The sequence below is a fragment of the Camelus bactrianus genome, chromosome 5 (assembly GCF_048773025.1).
Source record: "Camelus bactrianus isolate YW-2024 breed Bactrian camel chromosome 5, ASM4877302v1, whole genome shotgun sequence".
In the NCBI taxonomy this organism is placed as follows: domain Eukaryota; kingdom Metazoa; phylum Chordata; class Mammalia; order Artiodactyla; family Camelidae; genus Camelus; species Camelus bactrianus.
The window spans coordinates 95164699-95174980 of NC_133543.1; the positions used below are offsets into that span (position 1 = coordinate 95164699).

The following is a 10282-nucleotide window of genomic DNA, read 5'->3' on the forward strand; positions in this document are numbered from 1 at the left end:
TTTTATAAACCATTATTCTTTAGGACTTCTTTCTATATTTGAGGCTTTAGACATATATATAAACATTTAAATTAGTATTTTGGAACAAGTTGGAGGTTTTGTTTGCATTGCAGCATGTGTAACGTGTTTTTTAAAGGCCCGCCTGGATTCGATGGACTGCCAGGCTCGAAGGGGAAACCTGGAGACACTGGGCCACCTGCAAGGGGGACAGCCATGAGGGGCTTTGTCTTCACCCGGCACAGCCAGACCACAGCGATTCCTTCCTGTCCAGAAGGCACAGAGCCGCTCTATAGTGGATTTTCTCTTCTCTTTGTACAAGGAAATGAACGATCCCACGGACAGGACCTGGGTAATGCCCCCCGTTCTTGTTTCCAGCCACTTTGCTCCACATACAGTCTGTACATTTTTATGGCGTGGGGTTCTTCTCTCTGAAGTTAAATGTAAACAACCTGACTATTGGCCTAATGTCTAATATTCATTCTGGAATGTAAACTCTAAAAAGGAGCTGGTTCATAAATGCCAGTCTAGTTCGTCCTGTTCAGTGCAAACACTCTTCACTTGAATCATCTGTCTGCCTTTTAATCTTTAAAGTAAATCTTTTCAAAGGCTTTGTCTGGTTACTGACTATTATATACATATGAAGCACTGGGAATACTCTGAAGCAAAGACATCTGCGTAACCAGCCTCCGCCAGTCCTCAAGCTCAAGACTGATGAGAAGGGGGCACAGGAAGTGTTAAGGGTGGGAGGACGAAGGAGGATTTGTTTCCCTACTGGATCTTTGATTTCTACTGTATTAACACTTTTCAATCACACATTTTGCAGATAGCTCCTTCGGGTTGTTGTTTTGCTCCAGTTTTTGCCATAGGTTATGTTTTAATTAGCCTCCATCAGTAATGATAATCAGAATAACTTTGATTTACTTAAAGTGATACCCAGTCTCATGTTTAATTAGGAACTCTCGGCAGCTGCCTGCAGCGATTTACCACCATGCCATTCTTATTCTGCAATATCAACGACGTATGCAATTTCGCATCTCGAAACGATTATTCATACTGGCTGTCAACACCAGCTCTGATGCCAATGGACATGGCTCCGATTACTGGCAGGGCCCTGGAGCCATATATTAGCAGGTAAAAGGCCAATCCCTTAGTTTTGTGATGGGAGCGGGTGAAATGCTTCGTTTGTGACGGGACGTAAGGCAGCACGTCACGGTGGGGAAAGTGGTGATGCTGCCATAGTCTGTTTCATGTTACAGGTGCACCGTCTGTGAAGGTCCTGCCATTGCCATAGCGGTTCACAGCCAAACCACTGACATCCCCTCGTGTCCCCATGGCTGGATTTCTCTCTGGAAAGGATTTTCTTTCATCATGGTAAGGAGAAAAGGCACAGGAAATTCACAGCAAAGATTAGCCTAGAATCTTACACTCGGCTGGGCGAGGTGTGGCCCCAGGGACAACACTGCCTGACATTGATATGCACAATGTCACGGACATTTGCTTGAAAATATGCAAATATACTTTTTTTTAACTTTAAGTAAGCTATTTTTTTGGTAAATAGTGGAGCATTTAAAAAATTAGGCTTCTCAGAGATTACCCACAAATTCTAAGGCATTTAGGTGAATAGTAGCTACCATATTGGTAATAGAATGCTTTTTTTTTAATGTGGCAGCTGTTTCATATACATCCTCCAAAATCCTTCTGAAGACACTGTAAAGTAGTTTCTATCATCTACAGTTTTACAAATAAGAATGAAGTAAAGTAATTTCCCCAAGATCTCACAATTATGAAGTGGTAAAACTGGGATTCAAATATGAGTTTGCCTGCTCCAAAATCTTTATGCCTTGTATTGTGCCCCCTTTGAAGTTCCTCTAAAGATGAGAACTAAGAGAATAGCCTTTTAAAGAAAAATTGCCCAGATGTAAGTACTAAGTGAAGAAATCTGGGGGTTGACCATTTGTGATTCTGATACCCACACACATGTGGTTTGGGGTTACTCATAATCTGTGCTGCATCATTTATGATACATTATTCCTCCTTCTTAGTCATCAAAACTAAAGTAAAAGCTGGATTGCTCCTTTCCCCCAAGAGGTCCATTACTCACAGACGTCCATTCATTCCGTCATAAATCCAACAAATATTTATTGAACGCCTACTATGTGCGATGACCATTCTAGGCACTAAGGATACCAGCAGGGAACTAAAGTTCCTGCCCTCATGGAGCTTATATTCTAGTGGTAGACACAGAAGCAAGAAGACAAAATAACAATAATAGTTCTGAGTTCAGATGGTGAGCAGTACACGAGGAGATAAGGCAAGATAAGGGGACAGACTGACAGGGATGAGGTCAGGGAAGGCTTACCAGAGGTTGTATTGAAGCAGACCCCTGGATGACAAGAAAGAGCCTGTCAGACTTGGGGGAAAGGAGCATTCTAGCTTTTACTAAGTTGTTGATTACTATCTTTCAACTTGGAAGGTACCTGGAATGTTAGTAAATCTGGGTGAAGCAGTACAAGTTTAATTCATGCTTTCTGGGTGGTTTTCCTTATTGTCTTCTATTATCAAAAAAAAAAAAAAATTTAGAGCATTGAAAATTTGAGCACTGTCTCTTATTTGGATACTTTTATTGTGACAGTTCACAAGTGCAGGTTCAGAGGGCGCTGGACAAGCACTGGCATCTCCAGGCTCCTGCCTGGAAGAATTCCGAGCCAGTCCCTTTATAGAATGTCACGGAAGAGGAACGTGCAACTACTATTCAAATTCCTACAGTTTCTGGTTGGCTTCATTAAACCCCCAAAGAATGTTCAGGTAACTATTCAAGGTCGAGTTTAACCTGATGACTCAACTGCAGAATTATTCAAAGCTTGCCTGTGTTAGATTTTCTTTCCCTGTGAATTTATGTGCTCACATTTAAAAGAAATCTCCTCATGCTGATAAAATCCTATTTAGCTTGGGCACTCCCAGTTGATAAGTGGTCTAGAGTCAACAAGTAGCCATGGCTTGTGTTCCTGTACCAATAAAGACTAAAAATATGATTTCTGTCATTATGAAAGATATTTAGTATTTATATATGAATTTATAGATTACTGAATCAGAATACTAAATGATCTGCTCATCTTGATTTACTGTATTGGAAGACTTGTGAGTGATACAGAGTATTAAAAGGGTAGGAATGGTTTTCATTTCAGAAAAGATGACCTGTAAGTTTGCATCAAGGCCTGCATTTCTTTAGTACTGCTGAAATACAACTAAAATGATAAAGTGTTGAAATGTGTATCTTTTCAGAAATACACTTCTCTGTTATTAAGTTTAGATGAGCTACAATATTCATTAATAAATCTCAAAGCCAGGAAGCATTCCCCTGTTATCTAGAAATTGATGTGATTTGGGTTTTTTTTGTTTGTTTTTGTTTTGTTTTTTGATTTCAGAAAACCTATTCCATCAACTGTGAAAGCTGGGGAGTTAGAAAAGATAATAAGTCGTTGCCAGGTGTGCATGAAGAGGAGACACTGATGAAATAAGAAAACAGAACTGTTATTTTTCATCCTAAATAACAAAGTAATGAGGCAGAACATGCATTTATTTAAGTATTTTTCCCTAATCGAAAAGTATGGCTCTATGATGGCTTAGTACAAAGTTTCTATTTTGTTTCCCCACATGGCAAAGCATTCTTTTAAGTTAGTTCTGTGATCCTGTCTCTGTGATACTGGTCTCTAAATCTGTGCTGTGTCAAATTTCCTTATCATAGGCAGTGGACTTTTCACAAAATATCACTGAAATCATATTCTTGTATCCAATGCTCTAAGTAAACGGTGACTGTATAAAGTTTGACGCTGCAAGGTAAGAGCTATTTGGTCCACTGGATTCCCAAGATTTGCCCCTTTTCAGTCTTTGAGACTCAGGGAGGCTGAATCTGTTTTAGATTGCCTGACGACCACCTTCCTAAAACTTTAGACCCGGGGTAGGGAAGGGGATGGAAGCAAGTGTAATACCAGAGCATCGTGAACAGAACTGGACTCTTAGACCTGGTGAATAACCTAAGGTCTGAGGGAACCAGAACTGAACTGAGGTTCGTGGATTGTTTAGTGCTTTTTCAAATATAACCGAAGACTAAGTCCAAAAAGGGGGTTGCTCTGGATGGAATCATAATAGCCTTGGAAATACTGTATGGTTTTGGTTTACATTCTTTAAAAGATGTTTTCATTTGTCCACCGAATTCATTTCACTGTGGCAATATAGTTTGCTTATATACAAAGTAGATACAATTTTTACCCTTAGTGAATTAATTACTGCCACACAAATAGCAAGGACACCACTTACTAGATTGCACTTTATCCCCATCCCTATAAATATTGGTGCTTACCTTAATAAATGGTTCAGGAATACATAAAAGAACTTAAGGCATTTGTTGGCTAATCAGGCTCAGAATATTCTTCCTTTGCTCTAAATCTTCTATTTAACCTGGGTGTTTAAAGATTTATTCCCTTGTTACTTCTCTAATTCTTCCTTTATAAAAGCATGTTTTTGATATTACATATTGTTACAAACCATTGAAAGAGCCCATTGTGTACAGATTGTGCAGCTTGGAGGTTGAATGTCTTAAAACTTGCTTTTCAGTGTGTTGATACATTCCCAAGGTTACTTAATTCAACGTAACAAGACTTTATTCAACACCAAGCCATGCCCCAGGCACTGCACTAAATTACAGACACTAAGGGGAGAAAATAGAGACTTGTTTCTGATCTAATACCCCAGGAAATGTAACTTACTGTTTCTGTTAGGAATCTCACATATCTTAGTTTTTTCCCCTTTTTGTTCTTTGTTACTGTTCTTCTATTTCATCATCATAGTTCAGCAGGCTTCAATAAAGGTTTAAAAACAAGATTTATGCCAGGGAAAACCCAGGACTTCTGGCTTCTCCTAGGTGTTGCAGAAGCCAAGGTGTGGACAATGTCAAGAAAATAAAAATCTACAAAACATTAAAAAAACCATTTACACTTGATGGAATCACTATTTGATGCATCTCAGAGGCCAGACATCCAGATAAAGCTCTGAAGATGCTTCTTGAGCCACCGAGGTGGAGCTGGTGGTGCTGATGTTTAAATTCAGGTTATTGCTTCAATCTCAGTTGCTCTGTAAGTGAAGATGTGACCCCAGAGGACAGCACAGACTGTGACCACGGTTGGCATCCTTCACTGCTCATGTGACTGATGTCAAGCCATTTTTACATTTAAACTAAGAAGGGCCTTCCACTTAGACTCACCTTATACTATGACTTTTTTGCTCTAAAAATATCCTACTGTCCTAACTGTCCTATAATGGCATAGGGCCAGCTGAGCTCCACAAATCCTCTGTAGGTCAGCAGTTCTCAAAATGTGGTCCCTGGACCAGCAGCATCAGCGGCATCTGGGTACTTGTCACAAATGCAAATTCTAGGACTCACCCTGGACCTACAGAAGCAGAAGCTCTGCGGGTAAAGCCCAGGAGTCTGTGTTGTAACAAGCCCCCCAGGTGATTTCTCATGTCCTCCAAAGACTGAGAAGAACTGCTCTGGCAAACACCCAGGAAACAATTCTACAGGTACAGCTAGCTACTCGTGCTCCATCCATACCTCTCTTTACAGTCCAAAATCGCAAATGACCTTAAGGTCATCTAGTTTTACTAATAAGTAAAAGCCCTACACTGGTGCTAATGCCGAATAACTGGCCTCTTCTTGTCCTCAAGCCTCCATCTTTTCTTGCTGTCTTATCAGTGTTTAACTTCTGAGGAAGACAAGTAATGCTAAAACCTTAAATTCCAGTGACGCCACATCGACAGTTGCTCAGTCACACTTCTAAGATTGAGCATTAAAACATAGCTCATGTGCATTACTTTCTAGATACCTATCAGCAGTTTATAAGGCTAGGAAGATTTAACTTTGTAGATAAAATGTAAATAACTCGTTTCTTTTAAATTTGGGGCGTCAGTTTTGGAATTTCACAGTGTGCTGAAATAATGGATTTCTCAGAGCTCTTTCTGCAAGATAGACATTAAGTAACTTATTTATAAAAGTATTACAATAATGCTAAATTTGAATTTTACTGCTAATTTAACTTACAGAGATTTTTTTTTATGCATCCAATGTAACTTACTGCTACTAAACTTAATATTTACTCTATAAGCAAATGAAATATACTTAAAATATATTGAATATTTTATATTATTATATATTGACAAAATTACAATATTGTTATGTACTAATATTTCTGTAATTATAGCTTAAATATTTTATTGTATTGTCTAAGAATAAAATTGAAAAAATATATCTGGTCTTATTTTTTCAAAATGCAAACAAGCTTATTTTTTTGGATTGTAAAAATTGTATTTGTTCACTGTAAAAACAACAGATGATATAGAAGTTATGAAGAGGAATATAAAAATTGCCATGACCTAATCCCTGAGCCCACACCCAAGAAAATTAAGGTATTATCCTTCCAGACTTTTTTCCTGTAAATACATTTTTAAACAAAAATGGGATAAAAAACATGCTGTTTTGAAACCAAATTTTTTAATTAAACTTTTTATTATACAATGAGGACATATTTTCATATAGACAAGAACTAATCATTATTTACATGGATTTACTATAGAAATCAATTAATTGATGCACATTTAGTTTTATTATGGACATATTATATGCATTTTATTTCACATTTGTCTAATCAGTTCCTCAGGATAAATCTCTAGGAGGAAAACTGCAGAATCAAAGGACTTGCAATCATAGGCCTTTAAGATATATTTATATATATGTATATATATATAAATGCTCTCCAGGAACACTGCTAGAATGTTCAGTTGCATCAACACAATGTAATGAAAATACCCATCTCCTTATACTTTTACCAACACTGGATATTGCTGTTCTTTTACAATTTTGCCTGTCTTGTGTTAATTTACATTTTTTGCTCATTACCAGTGAGGCTGAACATTTATCATTTTAAATTAGTATTTGGGTTTTTTAAACTAGTATATTCAATTAGTACTTTTTTTTTTTTCCTGTGAAACCCCTAGTCATATCTTTACTCACTTTCTATTGAGGTATTTAAGGGGTTTTTACAAATCAACTGGAAAATGTATAGATTACAGAAATTATGGGTCATATATTTTGATAACTTTTTCTCAGTTATAATGTAAATACTCCTCATTCAAGGAAAAATATTCATAAAATTTCAAAGGTACAGAATTGGTAAAGATGAATGCCTTTAATATACAAAATATGAAATCTCATAGGTAAGGAAACTTCAGGCTGTGTTAAATGACAATACAGATATAATGAAACGAAAAAACAGAATGAATAGAGGTGCTAGATAATAATTCTAAGAAAACCAAGAAAGTTGTTGCTCAAATAAATATTAAGAAACATTCTCATAATTGGGCTCAAAAAATCTAATTTGAAAACATTTTGAATTGAAAAATCCATTTGAGTTGAAATCCATTTTAATAAACTTATTTTTACTGCTGACAAGTACAATAACAAATGCTGTGTTTGAGCTCATTTTCTCTACTTAAAAGCCTGTTTAGAAAAAAAAATCTTGATCGTCTCTAAGGAATTCTTTGCGACTTATTGGCAGGGCACACTGGTGGAGAACTAAGGGTGCCTTATTCACCTCACCTTAATCCCAGCTCTGCCTACTGAAAACCAAGAGACAATCAAACACATGAGGAAAAGTAACTAATTCTGAATAACCAGGGTCAATGTAAACATTCAGAAAAATATGACCTTCTCTAGGTTTTTAGAGGCTCTACAGTGTTACTAAAAATGCTGACACTGCTCAAAACATTTTTAGAACTATTGCTTTGGAATTATCTTTACTTTTAATTTACAAGTCAAACAAGAAAATAGATCTCATTACTTTATACTCAAGACCTACAACATGCTCAATATGGTTAGCTCCATGAAGATATCCAGATGAGTGAGATATAGACCTTGATCTCAAATGTGAAATTTACAACCTGGGAAAGGAAAATAAGGGAAATACATAAATAATTATAATACTGAACAGAATGTGACAAGTGCTGTAAGCACCAACAGTGATTCAAAAGTTGGAGGCTTCAAGAAATCATAAGAGAGGGGACATTATAGGTGGTCCCTTAAAGGGCAGTTAGGATTTCAAGAAGCAGAAGGTGATCAGAGGCAGGATGGCATTCCAGGTGGTAAGTAGTTAAGAAAACATGAAGCAATCTCAGAGAACAACTGATGGTCAAGAATATATGGAATATATACACACATCACGCCCACATATATGCAGTGGTAGATAAAATGGCATGGGAGAAGATGAGGGCCATATTAGGGTTTAGAACACCAGGTTGAAGTTGTACATCATTGGTTGGGACTAGAGATCCACTGAAGATTTTGGGCCAAAAAGTGGAGTGATCATATAAATGGTAACCTCAATATCCAATATTAAATATACTGCCCTTCCAGGCTATTTCAGTTTCAAGTGTTTTTAAAGATTATTGTATTACAGTATGAACTTTTGGATTTATAGAGAACTTCAAGTCATCCATTTCTTTTTGTACTTGGGGCTTCAAATTTGGGATGTCCATGTCACAAACTGTAAAAATAGGTTCTTTATGGGTCCAATATCTAGAAAGAACTACAGAAAGAAAAATACTGGAAATGGGGCAGTTAAAAGGGTAACAGCACAGATGATGGGTAATGGTCTCCAAGTGGAACAGAGAAAGTAGACAGTTGGCATTTAGGTAGGAGAATCGAAAGGAAGGAGGACTTAAAAGCCAGTGAAAGATGACTTTAGAATTTTGAAACCTGGTGACTGGAAAAAAAAATCTTGCCATCTCTGAAAAAGGAAATTCAGAAGTTCTCTGGATTGGGAAAAGGGAGAGATTTTGAGTTTGAAACCCTGTTGGGATCAAAGCTTCAAGAGAATTTAGGAAGAAATGGCTAGACCTAGTGCAACAGGATGAGACAAAATGGATGTGTTAATTTCTTTAGATTTAAATACCATCTTTTCCCGCAGAAGATTTGAGGCAACTGTGGGTGCAAAGACAGTCAATCATGGTTTGAATCATAAGCAGGAATGTCCACATTAATAACGGAAGAGAAGGAAGACCCAATATGAAACTTTATTACAAAAAGCAAGGGAGCAGTTTCCAGGTAAGGGAGAAAAAGCATCTTTTTTCTTTTTTCTTTAAGAACTTACTACCAGACAGTGTTGGGTGCTTTGACGTACTAGAATCTTGTCTTGTTTAATTTAACAGAATCAAATGATACAAGAAGATTAAGGGTGATCAGGATTAAGGGGAAAGACTTTGCATTTGGTTACTGGATCACAATCTTCATTTGAAAATTATTTCAGTTTCTCTAGTGGGAAAGGGACAGGAGTAAAAACCAAACTGCAAGTAATTTAAGAAGTGGAAAGGTAATAGTGGGGCAGGCTAACCCCCATTTCGAAAGGTTTTTGGTCATGGATGGCTTACCCAGTTTGGTCTCTAAATTCCCCCAAAAGGTTGGCTTGAAATGACTAACCGTTCCTAAAATCAATCTATTTTTAAAGGATGACTTGCCAATATTAAGAAGGGGCCCAAGAACGAAATTCTCGGAGGGCTTCCTAAATTATTTTGAAGAATGGTAACACCTCTATCTTAAGAGAAGTACATACTCATGCGTTTGTCTTTGTTCGACTGTTTGTTAAAATCGAGGAATACAAACTATTCCGTGATTTGGCTTCAGTCAGTCCCGCTGGCGATGAGCACGGTGCTGATTTTCCTCTGGAAAGTTAGTAGATAGGTATTTAGATGCATGTAGTCCTTGGAAACAAAACAAGTCCGCTAACTACTGTGAAACCTAACGTCTATCTACCCGTGATTCTCATCTTGAAGGATTAGTGGACCCATTCAGGGTAGGGGTCACTTCTAAGGAAGACATAGTTAAAGGGCTGAAAAAGTCATCAAAATTGGAGCGTAACGTTTACGAATCACTCTCAGAACTGGCGAAATAGGCAGATTCTAAGGCCTCACACAATCCTGATTTTGATGCAGACAGTCCTGAGAACTAGTTATTTAACTAGCTTCTGAAGGTTTACCTTGTAAACACGAGATTCCTAAAGACCACGAACTCCAATAAGTGTAGCCCGGACCCAAAGAATTATTACCTGCGGTTGGCGCGCTTTGCCCACAACAAAGATGTCTCCGTATGGCCGTCGCACTGCCCTCGCTCCTATGCGTGAACCTTACGTCCGCCCTTCCCTGCGTCACATGACCACGAACCTGCCTCAACTACGGCTCC

The 10282-nt window shown here is 37.7% G+C and overlaps 1 protein-coding gene and 1 long non-coding RNA gene across 4 annotated transcripts in view; one reads left to right on the plus strand and one right to left on the minus strand.

Annotated features, from left to right (window-relative positions):
• The window catches only part of COL4A3 (collagen type IV alpha 3 chain), a 133683-nt gene extending 127384 nt beyond the window's left edge, over positions 1-6299 (plus strand). For 2 of the 3 annotated variants that reach the window (XM_074364411.1, XM_045511972.2), the window contains exons 48-52: positions 137-349; positions 954-1131; positions 1257-1371; positions 2633-2805; positions 3426-6299. In XM_074364411.1, coding sequence (XP_074220512.1) covers positions 137-349; positions 954-1131; positions 1257-1371; positions 2633-2805; positions 3426-3510 — 764 coding nt within the window. In that variant the 3' untranslated portion in view covers positions 3511-6299. Of the gene's footprint in view, positions 1-113; positions 350-953; positions 1132-1256; positions 1372-2632; positions 2806-3425 lie in introns of those variants that run through there. The other variant, XM_074364412.1, reaches the window with a different exon arrangement.
• A 138-nt stretch (positions 6300-6437) lies between these two features.
• Positions 6438-10282, minus strand: LOC123615028 (uncharacterized). The gene is made up of 3 exons (XR_006722563.2): positions 10149-10282; positions 9657-9765; positions 6438-7989 (listed from the first exon to the last, which is right to left on the minus strand). It is a non-coding gene; the product is annotated as an uncharacterized LOC123615028 (long non-coding RNA).